The sequence below is a fragment of the Drosophila willistoni genome (genome assembly GCF_018902025.1).
Source record: "Drosophila willistoni isolate 14030-0811.24 chromosome 2L unlocalized genomic scaffold, UCI_dwil_1.1 Seg196, whole genome shotgun sequence".
Classification (NCBI taxonomy): Eukaryota; Metazoa; Arthropoda; class Insecta; order Diptera; family Drosophilidae; genus Drosophila; species Drosophila willistoni.
Window position 1 is genome coordinate 5,438,253 of NW_025814048.1, and position 21,220 is coordinate 5,459,472.

At 35.6% G+C, this 21,220-nt stretch overlaps 1 protein-coding gene across 1 annotated transcript in view; it reads right to left on the reverse strand.

Annotated features, from left to right (window-relative positions):
- Positions 1–18,512, reverse strand: part of LOC6640242 (cyclic nucleotide-gated cation channel beta-3) — a 55,861-nt gene extending 37,349 nt beyond the window's left edge. Inside the window, exon 1 of the mRNA XM_023174766.2 lies at positions 18,184–18,512. Coding sequence (XP_023030534.1) covers positions 18,184–18,409 — 226 coding nt within the window. The 5' untranslated portion in view covers positions 18,410–18,512. The remainder of the gene's footprint in view (positions 1–18,183) is intronic.
- Positions 18,513–21,220: the final 2,708 nt, after the last annotated feature.

Genomic DNA, 21,220 nt, shown 5'->3' on the forward strand with positions numbered 1-21,220 from the left:
TCATTACATTTACATTAAACTTTTAATATGCACGGACATGTGGGTGAACACGCATACTTACACATGTGTGTGGCATGTATGTGTTTGTAAGTGAGTTTGTGAGTTTGTGTGTTCGGGAGTAGAAGAAGACGATGCGGGTGTAGTGCAGCTGAAATTGAGTGACATGATGCCCGCATATCCGCATATTTGTAATTTGCATTTATCCTCTGAATGTATACATATATAGATATATATTCTGTGTATATGTGTGTGAATATGCAGTTAATTATATTTCGGCCAAGTTGGATGGTAAAATTCTTAAGCAACAGCAGAGCCACAAACGACTGGAGCATTCGTAACTACACAACTGGGCAGAACATTAACCCCCCACAGGGATCATAGCGGGAGCAAAAATGTTCGGCTTAAGGTATGGTCACACTAACAACTACAACTCGCTATTTCACTCACCCTCTCTCTCTCTCTCTCTTTCGCTCCCTCTTTCTCACTGTCGTGTATGTGTGTGTCTGCTCAAGTGTAAGTGCATTTCGTTATGAGCTTAGCAAGTCTTATAAATGTTTGCGTATTTGTTTGCCTTTGCTGCAGTTCTTCCTCATTTTACCCATCCGCCACATTCCTCCCGCGTCATTTCTTTTGCTTTCTCTCTTTTACACTGAAACACATTTCAAACTGCAAACTATTCATAAATTTTAATATGAAATCCCAAATTTGTTATGTCTTGATGATTGATTTGTATGCTAAGAAGCTTTCATATTCGTTTACCCTTGCCTTAACCAAGACAAAAACATCAAATAAAGAAAAAATTGCAAATTTAAGTAAAAAAAAAAATTGGTATAGTAGTTTTAAATTAGCATTAAAATTAGCTCAAAATAAAATCCTAAGGAAAGTAAAGAATTATAATCCTACCATGCAGTATCCAAAAGAATTACTATGAATTCTGATATAAATTGCAAGGACTTCTACTTCAACATATGATCGAGAAAATACCGAGAAAAGTTTTCAAGGATTTCTAGAGGTTTATTTTGGATAAATGTCTTAAAGGAATTCGAGATCAGATACTGAACTTATAAAAATCACGAAGTTTGAAACTGAGTTTTTCGGAATTCGTGCTCAAACTCTAGGTATTAAGCTATTTTGGTTCCAATAAGACAATTGAGTGCTAAGAAACAATTGGATTCTGACTTTCTTTAAAATATCCTGGCTGATGATTTGAAATTCAAGTAGAATTGCATTCTGCTAGGGTAATTATTAAGAAGAGACTGATTGAGAGACTAATCTAATGCGATTCTTTAGTAGATGGACTACTTTAAAGTGTAACGATTGAGTGAGCCATCTCCACACTAATTCAACAGAATCAAAATGAGAGACATGTTAACTGCGAGAGGCAGAATCAATTTTAAAGCAAACATGCAGCGAGGTAGAATTAAAAACTTTCACTAGAAACCTTTTTTTTTGTAATTACTTTAAGTTTCAACAACCTTTTTTTATGGTTGTGACCCACTGTGCCTCCCTGCTGCATTGCTGTTGATGTCGTCGCTGGTGCTGTTGACGTTGCTATTTACTTGATATGACCTCTCTGCTCTCAAAGCTCCGGCGCCCCTTCTTATGGTCCCTGCTCTGCCCTAGCCAACTGTGCAACTGTACAAATGCAACTGTGGGGGTGTGTGTTTCAGGGGCAACTAGGGTGACAGGGGGGTTATAAAACTGCATGCACACATTTCACATAAATATCTAAAGCATTCTTGAGTAACTGCTCTAATGGATTTGGGTTAAAAATACACACACACATACACACAGAGACACAGACTCAGGATGAGTAAGAGAGAGAAAGAAAGAGAGGTATAGAGACAACGACAGAAACAGAGGGAGACAAGCTTACAGTTTGTTCTTAGCAAGGGCAAGTGGAGGACATGGAACAGTGAAGAAAAAAAGACCCACACACACAGACAGACACACAGAAATGAGAACTGTTTCTCGTTTAAGAATTTACAAATTAGTTTAATTTAAATTGCAAGGACGCTTTTAGCAATTGAATTTAATAAATGAAATGTCAATCCATCCAAAAGGATTGCAAAGTCTCAAGACGAAGGATTAGTTGTAGATAACTGTGTAACATGTAAATATTAATAAATTAAACTAATTGGCTTATAAATTTATAAAACTAAACTTCTAATCTGAGTTATTAGTTTAGGAAAAGATTAAATGACTGATTAATTGGCTTAAACTAAAACTTGAGCAAAGTTTTATGACTGCTGGAAGCTGCTCTTCCCTTTATACATATATAAATTTTTTAAAGACTTTTGTTTAAAGCCAAAAAGAGAGTCGGAGAAAGACCCTTAGGGCCTCTCTACATCAAAAGAAAGTAGAGACCCAAATTGAAATTGTAATGATAATTATTTAAGCCCACGTCCCATTCCCTGTCAACCCAACACACTTAGACACACACACACATAACACATTAAGGCAGGACATGGCAGCATATTAAATAATTTCATGCCAAACCTCAAGCCAAAATAGTTAATACCCTAATATTTCAATCAATTACTAAACCATTTAGTAAAGCTTTCTTTAAACATAAGTTTTGTTTAATCTTAAATTGAATGTGACATTAATCGGAAAAGTCATTTTACAAGCAACTTGTTACTGCAATTCATGCATGTATGACATGAAAAGTTCATAAAAACTTTGCAAATAACTTGATTTCAAACAATTTTCTTACTTTTTCCAGCAATTTGAATGCAGATTAGACTTGGGAATTGCTTTTCCGGTAGACTCTAATAAAAATAAAACAACTTTTTTTGAGGTCTTAACAGATAAATATTAAAAAGAGTTTTTCGAAAGACTTCCATTTTAAAAGTAAGCAGAGACAAAGAATCCAACATTTTTAACGTGAAGAGTATAGCTTGGAATATTTTTTGATTGATATTCTTAAGATTAAGTTTTCGGTATATCTCAGACAAAAATGATGAAACTTTGCCGATTGAATCGTTGTAAATACAAAAAGCACTCTGCAGTATCTGGACAAGCCTTGACCAGCCTCCTTTATTTGCATGATGCGTAAAACTAGCATCATGGGAATAGAGTGATGCCCTCACATAGAGTATAATTATGGTTATATGTAGTGCCATAAAGCTGCCTCTATTCCAAAAAAGTAATAAGCGTATTTTTACTATGCAAGGGCAAAGGAGGATAATGGGGAAATGGCAGGAGATGAGGCAGTGGCAGCAGCGGTGGCGGCTGGCCAACGCCAACTTATTGTTTACGATGTGCTTAGTGGCACAAACTTGGCTTTTGATAATGAAATGTCGTAGCAGTAATACGCATACACACACACACACACGCCGGCTGTTAACGGCAATTGCGACAAATGCCAAAAACAGTAGACAACAACAAGGACAACTAGGACAACAAAGACACTAACAGCAACACATGGTCGGGATGTGGTCCTGTGTCAGAGCCGGGGCCCTGGACTTATGCCTTGTCTTGGGTTTGATAATTTTTCGTTCAAGGGAAAAAAATATAGTTGCATACATATACAAACATATATGTATATGTACATATGTAAGTATCCAACTGAAAAGATGCTTGGTGGTTGCAAAAATGGTGGAGAAGCTATTTTGGCAACTTAATATGAGGCTAGGCCTCTAGGCACGTGATGTGATTAGCACAAAGCCAACCTATACACACAAACACTCGCACCCAGACTCACATTTAGATAGATACATAGATATCTTGAAGTGTAGAGTGGAAAAAAAAAATAAATTTCCATCTTTAGGCTTAGATTTTAATTTTCCCCTGGCCATAAAACTAGAGCCAATGAGCCAATTACGGTTGCGTCCACTAACAGTAGCAGCTGTTGGCCTACAACCACCTTCAATATATATTTCGAGGCCGACTGTGCGTATACGTAATGTGTATGCAGTGGGGGTGGAGGATAAGTTGCCTATTCAAATCACACCACTTTTAAAAGTGATGTGAGGGAAAGGTCACACACGGCGTGCCCCTGTGCGTATGCAATGGACAATTTCCCCCAGCTGATTATGCAAATCCCACTCACTCGAGGGCCATCGGTCGGCAAATTCATTTTCCAATTTCAAATTCATGCAGGCATGAAACCGAGAAATCTCCTAATTGTTGCCTATTCGACACTTTTCCTGTTTTCTCCGTAATAATTTTTTTTTTTTTTTTGGTTTTTTGGTTTTTTTGGTTTAAAGTTGTCGCTCGATTGTAATTGATGTTGCAATTAGTTAGTTGTTGTTGCAACAGCAACATCAGCAGCAGCAGCTGCAACTACACAGCACTTCATACTTCTTCCATGCAACCGCAAACCAGAAATCAATAATTTATCCAAGCAGCTGCCTCTCTCTGTAATGCTCTTCGTTTTTATCCCCCATTTTGGGTTGTGGTCATTCACTTCGATTTTAGGTTGCAGAAAATGAAAATGCCCTCATCAATCAATGGCTCAAAATGACTTAGTTAGACAACTTGGTTAGTTTCAATTGCGGGCGGTAAAACACAGAGAAAAAAAAAAGACTAACGAAAACCAAAACCGAGGGTGAGATATGAATTTCAAATGAGTTTAACTAATTTACAAACCATTTTGGCTAATAAATTTAAAAACAAAAAAAACAAAAACAATTTGCAGGCCTTTATGGGCAAATTTTTTTAATGATGTTATTATTCCGGAAATGTTTCAACTACATTTCAAAGTCTATAACATTGAAAGTTGCCGCAAAGATGGCATAAACATTGAAGCTACTTCATAATCGCTGAGGCTCAACTGTTTCCACTTGATTCAAAGTTTCTATTGGACAAAAATCAGTCAAACTTTTTAGTCTGTGGTTTTCTACTTCTTTTTTTTTTTTTGATCGACTCTAAAGAATTATGAAATAATTAGCTTATTGAGGTTCAAAGCAAAACATCTAGAAGTGAAAAAAATATAAAAGTTATATCAAATTCTTATTCCAACTATGTTGACAATGTTAATTTCAGCGATGAGCATTAAGAATTCAACATTGTAGATGAAATTTTTGAATTTATGACCATCATAATCATACTTTTGGAATCCCATACAACTTATGTAAAGAAAACATATTTAAACCTTAGCCAGAACTTTGAGCATTTAAAATATGTTGAAAATTGTTCTGTCTCACAACTTTCAAAATTTCTACATTAATGAATTTTAATGAATATAAATAGTTTTCCTTAGGTGGCCATAAAGCTATCTACAACTCCATAAATTAAATTTAATTATAAATCGTCCATTTCACTTACACTGCCTACACATTGTTCTCGTACAAATTTAACTCTCAAAATTAGCCTACAGCAGATTACAGCATTTTCACCTAGACTTTTGATTTGGGAAAAAAAATTTTCCTTCCATTTTTCCGCAATGTTTTTGCTTAGTTTTTGGTTTTTGCAATGTTTTTGCAAAATGTTGTGGTTTCTTGTATTTGTTTGTTTGTTTCCTTTCGGTTTGCAAGAGAGCGAAAGAGAGAGAGAGATAGAAAGAGAGCAAAATGTTCACTTCAGTTTTCACATAGCACTTTTATTTGCATGCTGCAAATAATTTAACAACCTTCTGTATGGTTTTTTCCTACCGCCCACCGGTCCAACCCCTTTTTATGCTTTTTGTTGTGCTGGCTTAGACAGTTTTGTTCATTGTTTTACCAGGGCAAGGCATAAGAGTGTGTGCGTTTTGTATGTCTAGTGGGTGTAATGTGTGTGTGTGTGTGTGTATATATAGAGTGTGTATGCCACACAAATTAAGCTAAAACCGCTTCAAGTTGCAATTTCCGAAATAAAAGCAAGCACAGCATAAAAACATAGCTCAAGGATATGAGCATCAAAAGCAAAAGGCTACAGCAGCAACAACAACAACAAAAGAAAAACTGCAACTATAATTAAAACTTGGACAAGTTGTAGACACACATAACACACACACACACACACACACACACGCACACTAAGGGAGAGAAAGTGTGAGACAGAGGTCGTATGTGTAAAAGGAAAAGGGAGATGAACTCAGGTCTCTTAGGTGCGCGGTCTCATAGGTGGTTAATCGGCTTAAGGGTTTGAGCTAAGCTTTTGTTAATTGATCAAAATGCATATGCAAACATGAGCTTTGAGAGGTCCTTAGGGAACAGGGGTCCTCTTCGTGCCCATCCCGCCCACTTTACATTAACCAACTAAAAGTTAAATTAATTTCTGTCGACAGCTTCGCCAATGGGGCAAAACTTTCAAATGAATTACATATTCTAAGCACGCGAAGTGCCCCCTCTTCACTCTGTCTAAGCCCCCACGCTATCTCTCATTGTTGTGTGTGTGTGTGGTGGATGGGGGCGTGGCATGTATTTGGCTGCTTCCTTTCGCATAATTGTATTTGCTTTGGGCAGTCTTCCCCGCCCTTGTTGCTTTCTGTCTCTCTCCTTTTCTCGTTTGCTTGCCCCTTTTCCTTTATTTTTTTTTTGGTTTTTTCGGTTCAAACTTTTGTTTTTTTTTTGCGTTTGTTGTTTTGTTGGTTGCCTGTTAAATTGTTAAAAAATTACAAATAAATTGAATGAACAACGTTTGGGGATGGAGAGTGGACTGGAGGGTGGGGGAATTGGTCTGAACTCCTTCTCAAGCGACCAGTAACAACAATTACATTGTATTGACTTTTCAATTTCATTTTGTGGGCAACTTTTTAAAGTGGCCGCCTGAAGGATGGCCAAGCCAGCGAAAAGCAGTGGGAATAGCAGTAGCCAAACCAGAAGAAGAACAAGAAATTGGCCAACAACAATTTCGTTTGGCTTTTTTTGTTGTTATTGTTGGTGTTGTTGTTGTTGTTGTTGTTGTTGTTGATGGTTGCATGTTTGCTTTAACTTGGCTATGTCGTCGTCGTCATTGCTGTTGTTGTTGTTGTAGCTCTTCCGCCATTATGCCATTAAGCTTTTGGACCAAACCAAACCAATTTGGGTCATCCATGGAAATGCTGGACGAATTGAGGGAGGCATAAAGAAGAATACCGGCTGCCTGCCTTTGCATTAATGGCTCTAGCCAGAGAATTGAAGGACCTTAGCATCAACATCAGCAACAGCAACAACAACAAACAAACAGACCGGACAAACGCAAAAAGCCCAACAAACGTATAATAAGAATCAAAAAGACAAGCCACGCCCACAATACACTCACGCACACACACACACACACAGCCACAGAGAGAGGAAGAGAGATAGAGAGTGCGACAGAGACAGTCATGGATAAAGCTGAATGCCTCAAGTCTGCAGTCAATTCGGCCTTAACAGAGCTGTACACAGAGACACACACACACACACACACACACACAAAGGATATCAAATTTAAGTGCACACACATCAAGCCCAGGACAAAAGCAGCCAGCCAGCCAAGCAACGAAACAGAGGGAGGCCATTTGATTTTGCCAATATGGAGGGGAAAAAAAACCTTTAAATCAAATCAAACCCTAATATTTGTCTAAATAAGAAATTTCGTACCCAAATGTGTCAAAATTAAAATGTTTCCTTCAAGGCAAATCATATCTGTACTTTACAGATCAGTCTAATATAAATGTTGCCTAAGGTTTTTATGAATTTAAGAAGAAATAGTAATAACACCAAAAAGAAACACATAAATTTGTTTAACTAAATCGTACATTAGGTAAATTACTTTAACATTTTATATCAACTTTTTGAAGTTATGCTTAGTTTTCAATGAGGATAAGAATGTTATAAATATTAATTTCAAGAGATGAGAGATACTTGAAACAATTTAACAGCTGAGTTTGATTGGAATCATATGTAATATGAACCAAAACATATAACTTATCAACATTTTAAACTTCATAAAACAGTTCTTATAAAAAAAAAGCCTTTTGTAAGTCTCTGCAATTATCCTTTTTCTTTCTTGTCAGAAATAAGTTTTGATATAAACTTTAATAAAGTATTAATCCCAAAAGAAATTTAACTTTTAAGGACCTATGAAATTATGTTAAGAAAATAAAGAGTTTTCTTCTACCTCAATGTTCGATTCCGTCAAAAGTTTTGGTAAACTTTTCAAAGGCCTCTCGGTATGGTTATATAGAATATCTCGTCTGTATATATTTTTGTGACCTAATCGCATTGAATTTAATGTCAAGCAATTCCTATTGCTGCTATCCTGCTTTTTCCTTTGTCCATTCACTTGACTACTGTGTTCATATTTTCTGTTATATTCCCCCACCGATACCCCTAGAATCTCTCCATTTATTTTGATACTTTGTTAACTTTATAAAAGGGAAAATTCCTTTCATCGGAATACTTTTGAACTTTTTATTGTCAATTTTCGAAAATATGTCTGGCTTGCTGGCTGAGAGACATCGAGACAGAGACATAATAATACAAATTGACATCATTTGGTAATTTTCATTTCATAATTTGCCCAACTTTAATGCTTTTCTATCGGGATGGAGGACCATCAGAAGAATGGTTTAAATATGCATGTATCAGGCACCATTCCCACATAGCCACACTCACACATACACGCAGGCACACACACACACACTTGCTCTCACAGAACATGTTATGATTTCATTGCTCGCTTCATCTGTCCCAATTGGTAATTTGATTGTGGTCATAATAGTTTACCGCAGGGCAACGATGTGATGACCAGGACATATACCAACACTCACTCATACACACACATCTCTTCGCATACCCCCACCTCAACCCCCCCACACACACACACACACATACACACGATTGATGGCAATGTGCAAATCATATCACATGGCCCAATAACATTTTTTTTTTGTTGGTTTTTGGTTGAATTTTCGTTGATACTTGAAGCAGCTTTTCACGCATTTTCATTCGCAAAAAGGAGAAATACGTGGGGAATGTTTAGCATTTATTGGCACATTAAATGATTGGCAAGAGACAAATGAAAATTCGTCAAGACTGATGTGTTCAGTACGAAACTGGCAGAACATTTTAGTGTCTCTTTTATGTTGAAGGATTAGGAGCTGTATGAATTTCTGATGCATTTTTCCCTTCTCACCGAAAATATAAAAAAACGCATTACCTCAAATACTTCTCTTGACAATTCCATTTGGGAACTCAAATACTTCTAAGAGTTTGAGTTCTGTTGAGTCAAAAACTTTAGATTTTGTAGTGAAAAACATATTACTGTGTATAATTACAACTTAATTATAATTTCTTTGATTCAATCATTGTTTGTTGCTTTTGAGTTTAATAAGGTAAATTACTTCTTAAAAAGCATAGAAAGTATTAAGTTATTTCTTTAAAAACGTTAAAAATATTAAATAAACAGATCCCCATGGCAAATGTATATGTTCAAAAGGTCGCCATACATTGTAAAAAGTTCACAACTTTAATTAGAAACAAAAATGAGAAATGCTCTTAGGCAGTTTCCGAACAGCCATTGAAATAAAAGCTTATAGGGGGAAAAAGTTGAACACTGCAAATAAACGTCATCAAAGTTAAAGAGATATAGTCATGTTTTAATTAGAGTTCCAGCTTAAATATAGTAGTCAGAGACCACGTCCAAGTTTAGTATATAAATTTCTAAAAATTTCAGAGACCAAGTCCAAGTTAAGTATATAAATTTCTAAAAACAATTTCAATATCCTTCTTAACAAAGACATAGAAAGCTTAAAGGAAAGAATTTATAAAAACTCCTGTTTGCACAACTTTATGTTGACATTTGTTATTTATCGATGCGAAAACTACTGCAGATAAAGTCAGTTATTTTACATAAAGATTTTACGGTCGCTTTAATATCATATTGAAAATTGTAAGTCAAACGTTGTCTAAAATAAAACTAAGCTTAGGTGTCGAAGTAGCAAACAAAAGAGAATAGGATAAAGTCTATTGAACTCTTTTAAGAAATTTCTCCTCCATTGGTCAATGAATGGATGGAAAATGTTTTATGCCAAATTTCTTTTGCCTGCATATATTTATTATTTGTGGCAACCAAAAAAACGTGGGAAAAAAGAGAAGGTAAGTAGCTTTAGCCTATACGTGATCAAATTGCTTAAGATTTAGTCACTTTTGCGTAACCGCTCTGCCCGGTGGCTCTGCTCTACCTTTTTGGTTAGCGTTTGGTTGTTTTGCCAATTGCGCTTATCGCCAGTGTATGAAAAGGCAAATTTTAGCCGCATTGCCACGCGGACGGCAATCAGTAGCAGCCATTCGAAGCCATAGACCTATATACACACCTAAGGGCAAAAGAGGAAGTTGATAATAATGATGATGATGATGTAGAAGGAGAAGTAGGCGAAGACAAAAAACTGGCACAGCAAAGTAAAAATTTTTGTAATCCGCTTAGCGGTCGACGTTCGTCCCCTCTCTCGTTTTCTCTCTCGCTCTTTTTTTTCTGCTTCCTGTGTCCTGTGTTCTGTGTCCCAAGTCCTGTGTCCTTTGCCAGCTGGCAAAGAGCAAAACTTAATTTGCTGCTGCTGCGGCATTGCGCGCGTTGTAATTACAACATAAATTTTTGCCAAATTGCTTCTTTAAAAAACTTTGCCAACGGCTAAAACACAAATACGAAAGAGAGAGAGAGAGAGAGAGAGAGAGACAAAGACAAAGACAGAGACAGATAGAGAGAGAGAGAAAAGCTGCTGATGCAGCAGACAGCAGAAGGTCAAAGATTAAAGTGAATTTTGTGGCCCCGTCCAGACTTGGTCGTTGTCTCGGTTTACCCCAACCCAGCGCTTTCCTCCTCGCATGAGTGTGAGTGAGTGTTTGTGTGTGTTAATCCCTTGCGCCAGTTAATCCCAGCCAAAACATATGTATGTATAGCTCAGACGGATGCCAGTTGACCAAATTCTCTCTCTCTCTCTCTCTCTAGCCCTCGCTCTGTGCTTCAGTTTGGGGCACAGTTTGAGCTTAGCCACAAACAGAGCCAAAAACAGAAACTGAATTTTGTGGTTTGAAAAATAATACGTTTATGGCTGTCTCTCTCTTACTATGAACATGGCCCAAAAAGAACCCATAGGCCAAGTGATTGATATGCCCGGCATGTCCATTGTACAAGCTAAGTTCGTCATTCTCATTCATTCATGGGCTTTAACGTGTGCTTATTGTTTGATCTGCCTAATGGTTATGCTTGTGTTTAAGTATGTGTGTGTGTGTGTGTGTGTGTGTGTTTAAGTGTGTGTGTGTTTGCACTAGGATGATGGGAAAAGTTTCACTTAACTTAACACTTTCATTTGCATTAGAGCCACAAAGACAGATAGGACTCTGATCGATGTGCTTATTGCCAATTAAGTCAATAAAATACATTTATCAATTTTGTGGCCAAAAACTTTGCAATTTTCATTAGGTTTGAACAAATCAATTTGTTTATTGGAAAATATGCAAAATATTAATATGCTTTCAACATATGTATAAATTGTCAATAATTGATATCGAAGATACATAAATATATTGAGCATATTTTCCAATTCCAAATGTATTAATTAAAAGCTTATAACACACAAAAAATTACCACTTATAATGTATATTGAATGTCACCACTTTATATTTTGAATAGAATATTTACCGCACATTATAATTCATTTATTTTATCAGATTTAAATATTTGAAAAATTTGAGAACACTTCTTAATACCAATTTTGAAATATTTGTGCATTTTTTAACACTAAATAAACTTTTCTATTTTAGAGTCTAAGTAAAACTGTTCTACTTTAAAGTCTAAGATTTAAACCTCATCAGTTTTTAAAAAACAAAATGGCATATGTTTTTTTAATGCGTTATACAACACTCTTTAAACCTATACGAGTGTTGTCCAACAGGCTTTAGTAATATTTTCTTGCTTTAAATTCTTGTTCCAACACTATTCTATTCAATTTTAGAACATACCATCCATAGAACATGGAACAAACCAGCGATTATTATTAAATTTTAGATCATATTTAAGGATAATCTTCATTAATATCGACCGAAAACCCTTAAGACTTGGCCATTTTCTAGATACTTATCGACAATAACAACCAAAACGTGCATCATATAGTACTAAGCAACACTTAATTAGTGAAACAAGTTTTTATTATTATTGCTCTACTTGGCATTAAAACTTAACTTTTTTGCCAAAGTCTCTGTCTCTATCTCTGTCTCTTCTTTTCTCTACTCAGGCCATTTGCATATCAGCTTATCTCGGGCCAAGCCATTGCTTATGCTCTTTGTCTATGTCACATACACACACACACACACAAACTGAGAGAGAATGAGAGAGATAAAAATAAAGAAAATGGAAAGAGAGTGCGAGAGAGAAGAGCAACTTGAGACGCATTCAATGGCCCTGCAAATGTGCAAAAAAAAAAAGGGCGAACGAGAAGGTTTTTTATTTTTGTCCTTTATTTTTTGTAATTTTTTTAATGCTTTGCACTTTAGTTGATAAGTCAACCACTTGAGCAAAGCTAAATCCATGGCCATCTAACTGACTGTTTTTCCTGCCTCACCGCTCTCTGGCTGGTTAGCTGGATAGACTGGATCTCTCTGTGTGTGTGCCGCTATCAGTCTTTTTATCTTCGTCTTTCTGTATTTTCTTAAGCGTACTCAGAGCCACACCTGGCCGCCTGCCAGTGCCAGGGGGGAGGGGGGAGGAGGCACCTGCACACCAACTCACCCAGCCTGGTTGCATTCGTAATTGCGTTACAGACTTTTATTGGCGCCAGCACGCCCAACGCAAACGCAAACGCAAAACCCAAAGCCACTCTTGATGCTGGCCATGTTGCTATCCTGTCGTGTCCTTCCTCCATTCACAGTGTCGCCGACAAAGCAAATCCTGCCCTTTAGTTGAAAGCGCTGCTGTGTGTGCCAACTTTAAGTGGCCCTTTGTGTTATACTTGCCGTACGCACTTTCAGTATAGCATTACACCATCTTTTCCCTTGACTCTTTCGTCCATGCAACCAACCAAACAGCCATCAACCTGCTCCTGGTCTTGGCCACGATGCTGGTTGGTGGATGTCATCCCACTACACAAATGACAATTAAAACCCAGCCGTGAGCCATCGGCAACAACATTGTGGCAAATCTCAAGTGGAAGTCTGTTTGTCCTGATGCTTGCAACTATTTTTAAATCCTTTTCGTTAGCGTACTTTGTAAAGAATTTTTTAAAGTGAAATTCCTCTAAAAACGTGAACGAGAAATGGCAGGAGAAGTGAATAGATAGCGGGAAAGACCTGCGACGCTGTATAAAAAGGATGGCAAAATTCAATTTTCATTTTATCCTCTAGCTAAAGAAAAAACTACCATGACATGGCAGTAGTCATTCCTGCATTAGACAAAAGAATGAAACGAGGAATCATAAAAGAGACTGCAAATAATGACTTCTACTTTTTTAGATCAATGAAAATTTCTATACAATATTGTCCCTTATGAAAAAATTTATGCAATTTATGGAATTTAATAATGATTTGCAAACTTATTAACTTTAACACTTTAATCACAAAAAATTTCTTGATTTTCATTAAACTTTTTAGTTGATTATAATTCTTAATATGAAACTAATTAATAGCTCACAGTTGGAATCCTTTCTAGAGACGTTTAAGCTTTCTTAACTGCAGTTAAGGATCCTGTCTAGAGAAGTTGAAGCTATCTTAACTGTTGGATTGCCTATCTACATATATCAAACAAAATTGTGTAAGTCCTGACAAAACAGAGCTTTCTATAATTTCAGAACTATACATTTAAATGTACTTCATCTTTATTTTCTCTCTGATTTGTGATTTTGATATATAATTTTTAAATTTTGTTTATTTAAAAGTGGTAAAAATTTAAAACGTTTTTCTAAGGTGTCTATTTATATACTTAATACTCTTGTCTTATCTCATTAATGCATTTTTAGAATAAATGCATCAAAAATGGGATAAATTTTTTCCGGTTTTAAATTGGCTACCAAAATGAACTGTAATTCAATCCAATTCATATTCAATGATGCTCTCATAATCCACATGTAAGTACATATTGCCCTGTTTGGCTTTCATCCGATAAATTTTGTAGATTGCATTACAGTGAAACACGTTAAGTGGAAGAAACCAATGTAGTATCATGGCACAATTGGTAAACTAATCCTTTCATTGTAAACATCACCAGCTTTACACCTTCATATCCCCTCTAATACCCTTCCGTCGCCTTGACCGTTGCCTAACATCTTGCAAATTGCTTTTTATAATTGAAATACTCAAATTACATATGACCATGGATGGGTAACTAAACGAAAGGCAATCAAATTGTCAGCTAAGTTTACAAAACAGAAACCGAAACACGAGCAGAAGGAGAGAAACTGCACCAGGAGATAGATAGACTTAGGATGAGTGTATCCTAGACATGGATAGAGAGAAAGAGAAAAAGACAGAGACTTAAGTAAAGACATTGCCCGGTTTGGCTTGTCTCGTTGGGGACTTTAATCGCTTTTGCAACTTTCTCGAAAATAAAGCCTGAGTGAAAGCCAAAGAGCATAAATTCTAATTAAAAAACTACGTATATATATCTATGTATTTGGCTGTGGATGTAGAGAAGCCAGGTGGGTAAATAAAACTAATTATACATGGGGAAAAGACGTGGAGGCTATGGCAAAAAAAAAAAAAAAATGCAAACCAAAAATAAAGACTCTTTAAATTCTGTTCCAGAAATGTGAAATGGAAAAAGTTTTGGACAAAAACCAAAAAAAAAAATAAAACCAAAAAAACACATACAACTATGTCTGGCGGTGAAGTCTGAAAAATATATAAAACTTTGCAAAACTTTCAAACTAGAAATCGTGAAAGAACGAGACAGAAACTCTCACAGAAACATAGAGAAAGAGAAACGAGGAGACAAAGAACAAGAGAGAGACAGAGTAGCGCCAAGTTGGTTAGAAAGGGCTAAATCAATGATGCAGTTGGCTTAAAACCTTCTAAGCTCAATTATGTCTGGCTAAAGACAAAGAGAAATAGGAGAAACGAGAGAATGTAAGGTGGAAATGAAGGGAGACAAAGCGCTTTAAGGCTCCCAGAGACAAAGAGTCATTGTCAATGACTTTGGCACGTTATGACTGAACAAAGGCCAATGAAAGTCATCGAACACATCGAACTGAGTTTTAAAGCTAACTAACAGAATTTAAATTTGAAGAAACATTTTTTTTTCTGTTCAAAATAATGAAAATTATGTATTCTATTTAAATAAGCTGTTAAAGAATAAAGAGTGAAACTATGTTTAATTAAAACTGTATAACTTTCAAATTTGTGCAAATTTAATAGAAATTTTTTTCGTCAGTGTTTGTTGTTATAATGTAGCCGAATATATTTTGGTTATCTTTTGACTAGATTCAATTTTATCTCCATTTGCCTATGCCACTCAGTTAGCTAAAAAAAAATCTGATAGAAACCGCCCCAAAAAGTAGGCAAATGATTCAATTTGCTTTGATTTCCAAAACCAAAAAAAAAAAAAAAAACGAGAAAAAAACGAACCCTGAGAATAAATAAAAGCAGAAGGAATAATCTATATATAGAGCTCAGAGCTCAGTTGTAATGTATTTCACTTTATTTTTATCCAGTGTATGTATGTGCAAGTCAAATTTAATTTACTGACTTTGATCAAAGCCCTAGTGAAAATTGCCTTTGTCAACGACCCCAAAAAGTAAAAAAAGAAACCTCCAAAGCCCAACCAAAAAGGCCAAAAAAAAAACAAGTGAAAGAGTACAAAAAAAAGAGCAAAAGAGAGGGAGGAGTAAAGCCAAATGACTGAAACGAGAGTAAGTAAGAGGGAGGGGAATGTCAGGAGCAATGTACTAAAAATTGTTCAACGCTCAAAGGCAAGAGAATGGAAAAAATTATGGCAAAAGTTGCGAAAAAACACAAAACTTTGTTGTTTTCGGTTTTTTTTTCCCCCCATCTCGCTCTTTTGCTTTGTCTATCTCTCTGTCCCTCTCCCTCGCATCCCCTCCCCATTTTTTTAATGGGGCGTTAAAGCGACAAGTTTTCCTTTTGGTTAGTCATTAAAAGCTAAGTTCATACGATAAATGTCAATTACAATCACACATATGTAAGGAAAATGCACTTAAAGACCATTAAATGCATTGCTCATACGTCATGTATGCCATTGGCAAATTCAAAGGCAAATATAGTTTGCCTAATGTGAATATAAATACAATACGACAAGAACACACACAAATGGAGATGAAAACAAATACAATCGAGCAAATAAATCTAAGTGGCGTGGATCTGAAACTGGTCTGGTCTGGTCTATGTTCCTAACGAGCCCCAAATAATACGGATTTATGCCCCCTACAAATGATAAATTGAATTTCATTCAAAATTAACTGTAAGCCAAGCAACCGAAGAGAGAAAACGTGCCGGGGCAACAAACAACAACAACAACAACATCGTGTTCTTGTCTTGGATTGAAGAAAAATCTCTCTTTTCTGCAACATATTCGGCAAAACTAACGAAGCACTTGGCGTAGCCTAAGACAACACATACATACATACATACAAACAACACCCAAGACAGCCTATGAATCTAGGGTCTGACTGTGGGTATCTGTGGGGGTTGGCTTTGGCGACCGCAAGATGAAATTAGGACAAACCCAAGACCACAAAAGCAACCCCAGAATCGAATCGAACCGTAACCGGAGCATATGCCATTTGGTCTTGACAATTGCCTAAGCATATTTGTCATTTGATTGATTTATATTGCCAGCTAGGCCACAATCGAAACCAAAAAAAAAAAAAAACAACGTTTTCCCTCACCACTCTACTACTACCAAGAACATTAAGGGCTGTCGTGCTTTTGCGCCATATTAAATTGGCCAAGATTGTCGTCTAAGAGGCTTTGTCAAATCAATTCTCAGTCTTCTGGTCACTATTAGTCAGATTCTTGCTCACACTCTTTCGCTTTCCTATCTGACCAGTTAAATGTCGCCTACCACAGCTTATCTCTAAGTTAACCTGTAGGTAAATTTAACTCTTGGTATAGATTTCAATAAATGTTGAAAGATCACAGTATTTTTTTCCCTGCTTACAATTATTTTAGTTGTTAATATTGTTTTTTAGACTCCTAAGCATTTAGATAGTTAGCTAAATAGTTTGTTTAGTTTATAGTTCGACGAATAGAAAGACTAGACATGGTTCGGTTTATCCACTTTGGTGTTGAATGACGTCAATGATGACACCAATTTGCTGCAAAAGGTCATAACTGGGTAATGAATCATAGTTATGACGTCAATACCATAACCCAGAAATATCCAAACGAAAGCGGCTAGAAGCTAGATGCGATCAAATGCCAACTTTTTGCCAAATGCCTTTTTTGACTATCATTGGTTCTTACCGCAAATTTGAATATTAAAGTTATGAGCAATAGAAGAGAAAAACTTTGAAATGTATATATAAATTTATATATTTTATAAACGTTTTAATTTCAAATTTTATCGGATCTTTAATAATTTTGAAATACAAATTTGATATAAAAACAGTGACGAAATTTATTCTACTCTAATTTTGGATAAAGAGTTTACCTAAAAGTCGACATATTTCAAAAAGGTTTCCTAATGATTTTAAAAAAATTTAGAGTTACTCAACTAAATATCTAATTTTGCTTTTGTTCTGAAAACATTAATAACTGACGGCATAAAATATGTACATGAAATCTTTCATCATGATAAACTATTTATAACTAAATATAAATATTTGATAGATCTTTAAATTCTTGTATTTCTATCACCTAAAAATTGCACCATGGTTGAACTACACAAAACATTGAACATAGTTTTTAATTTAAAATTACAAGCATTAAATTTTTGCAGTTATCTGTATCATCTATGAAATCGGTAATACAGATTAGCAATTATTTGCTATTTCAAGACAAATTTGCAATTATTGCTAAACAAAAACAAAACAATTCGAACAATTTCCAACTCTATGAATGGAATGAATGATGAACTTGATGTTTCTGCTACACAAAATACAAGCATGCAGGAAAAGTATCTGACAGATCCCAATAAAATTGATTGATGCTTGGTGGTTTAAGGTGGATTGTTTTGTTTTATTTTTTTGGTGGTTATGGTGGTGGTGGTGGTGGGACTACATTGGTTAGAGGTGGCTCACTAACTGTGGTTCGTTCGTGCGGGATATTCAAGTGTTTGTTTTATTTTTGGTTGAATTCTGTTTGTTTGTTTGATTGTTTGCAAATGTTTTTAAACTAATTCACATACCTGTTGAATATCTTGGCGTTGTGTTGGCATCGGATGAATTGCCAATACAACCGCCATAGGAGAAATGATGACTACTCGAACCGGTGCCAGAGACAATGGCTATTTCATCCAGCTCATGGCCAGGTGAAGTGCCCGCCGAGACCAGACGTGTCGATGATGTGGCCGAGTTGCCCTGTGAATTTTTGCGTCCACGTAGTGAGAGCACCAGCCTTTTGGCTGTGGACATGCCCACACAGTCCAGATATTAAAATCCTTGCTCCTTTACTCTTTTCCCTTGTCTTTTTGCTTTTATTTTTTTTTGCTTGTGTTTGATTTTTTTTGTTTTTTTCAATTAGAGTCTCTGCAATGGCAAAATTTAAATGAAATTGAAATGAGAAATTTTTCTTCTGAATTTTTCGTTAATAATTTAGATGTGGGGGAGGGGAGAAAAGAAAAAATGAAGAGAAGAAGCTTCAAAGGAATATGATAATATCTTAACAGTCAGCTAGGAATTTTCCATTTTTATGCTTTGCCAGCTCGAGACAATGCGGCATGTGAAGGGTAAAGAGACATCATAGGGAATGGACTTTCCGGCACAGAGCGAGAGGCAAAGAAATGGAGCATTTTCATCTTAAATTATGCAAATGCTTGCAATCAAGGCTAGAACGAAATGCTATGAAATAAAAGGCGAACGAAATGATTGCGACATGAACAAAATATATGACTGGAAAATATTAGCATATGAAGTGCTTAAATTGAACAACGAAAGCCACCGAGATAGAGGGACCAAGACAGACATTCATTCTGAGTGAATGTTAACAACAAAAAATCGGTATACAAATTCCACTAATAATTCATCTTCTATTTTGTTTAGGATACCAAATTTAATCATATAATTTCCACTGCGGCATAGTTTCTATTTTCTAATAAATTCTCTGCCATAAAGGAGGTTAACGGACTAATGGGAGTCATTACTTTTACATATGTGAGAATTTATTTTTTACTTATTATCTTAATGCGGCAAATCGACGTAGTTTACTTATATGTAGAATTTGGAATCCAAACATCATTGTGTTTTTCCCAGTACTCGGAGTGTTTTAGTTAGCTTGGTTAAAGCAAAACTCTTTGATTTTGTCTAGTTACTGCAACTTAATTTGCTTTTTATTTGTTTTGATTTATCTACCCTTTGAGTTATTATCAAAATTTTACATATGTATGTACATTTATACATTCCGTCAGCACAACAAAGTTCTTTAATTTAATATTCCTGTAAAATTAAATATTTTAATGACAATAAATTGATTATTAGTAAGAGAAACTCTATCGGAACTATAAATACTTTTGACCCAGCCTTTTTATCCGATTACTATTAAACGATTACCATTTCGTTTTTAAAAAACGTTTAATAAACATTATAAAAACTGTTTGTCTAGATTTCGATCTTATTGAAGTTAATCAAAACTGTTTTTTTTTCTCTTCATGTAGTTTGAATTCCCAACTACTTTTAGCGTTGAAGATATGGTATGGCCATTACAACTGTGGATTCTTTAGCAAAGTCTGCTGATGATAGAATTTGGTTGTTCTTGAAATAGCTATACAGACAACCTGCTCACCTTTTGTGCTGCCTATGATTTTAGATCTTATAAATTATTAAGATTTAATGACATGAAGCCCGGCTTAAACCGAGTTTTCATTATAAAAACTTATCTTAACCATCTGTCCCAAAATTCCATACTTTCCTCATGTTAAAAATTGTTGTATGTTATTAAGCTCGGACAACGCTATTTATTTTCAACTAATTAAAGGTGTATAGGTGCTTAGTCCACGTATGTCGACAGAAGGGGCGTCAATTGTGGTCAATTTTTCGTTGTATGAGACACAACCAGCTAGATTTGGTTCACATGCTACATTTGCAGGCACATGAAAACTTGTCCCTGGCAACTTGTCAACTTGTCCTTCATTCCACTTCACATTTTGTGGCTGTCACATACGTGTGACAAATGGACACTTGGCTTTCGCTATAAGAATATACACTTTCATATCAAGCACATTTTTTTTTGGGCATTAACTAGCGCTAAAGGTGATTTTGTCACCAAACAAAGTTCACGTGAGATCAATACTCAGAAAAACCCAGTTACAGGAAACAGTATTGAGTAATAACATTTATTGTCTCAAGTGCTGCATGAAGTTAAGGTACCGAAGGGAATATAATATGTTACTATTGACTGGTTTACAACTTTTCAATTATAAAAAGTTATATTTTGGTGTGGTCAGTGTTGGAAAACTACTTAAAAAATGATTTCCCACGATTTAAATTTGTTGTTATAACCAAATTATTATAAAAATATACTATCTCGCGATTAACTATGAGGATTCTTTTTTAAATTGTATGTCAGAATTTTATTTAAAAAGAAATCTTTGCAATATAAATGTGAATTCGACAATTTCTAAGTTGTTTTAGGGTAGGAAAAAGACAAAAGCTTTTGTGAGACCTGCAGATTCTTTGTCGCCTTAAGAGTAATTACAGTTCGACTATTTGGTGAAACTGAAAAAGATGCTTCTCTTTTGTGCTGGCTTAGATTTCATCAATCTCCCTCACTCTCCTATTATGGCACTACTCTGTGCCAGCGCCCAGTTGCCAGACTCCTCTTTTGCCTCTAATTAGTTGCCTTTTTTTTGGCTTTTTGTGTTTTTTGTTTCTAGTCCTGGACAAATGTCAGAGTGGCGCGAGATTGATGGTCATACATTTTTTATGCCAGAGAGAGGAACTAACCCAACTCAGCTCAGGACATAGGATATAGCGCACATGGCACTGGAGAAGGAGAAAGCCCGGGAGACACTTTTGCGTTGAGCGTTGGATCCACATTAATTAGCTGCGGGACAGGCAAACAAAAAAAAAAACATTGAAGCTGTCTCAGCTCAAATAGCAGCTAAAATGCAATTAAATATTGTCAAATAAACAACAATTTTCATATGAAATTGGATCAAGCAAAACTAAGTGGATGTATATTTCTACACATATATGTATATGTATGGAATGTATTTCCATATGTCTAGT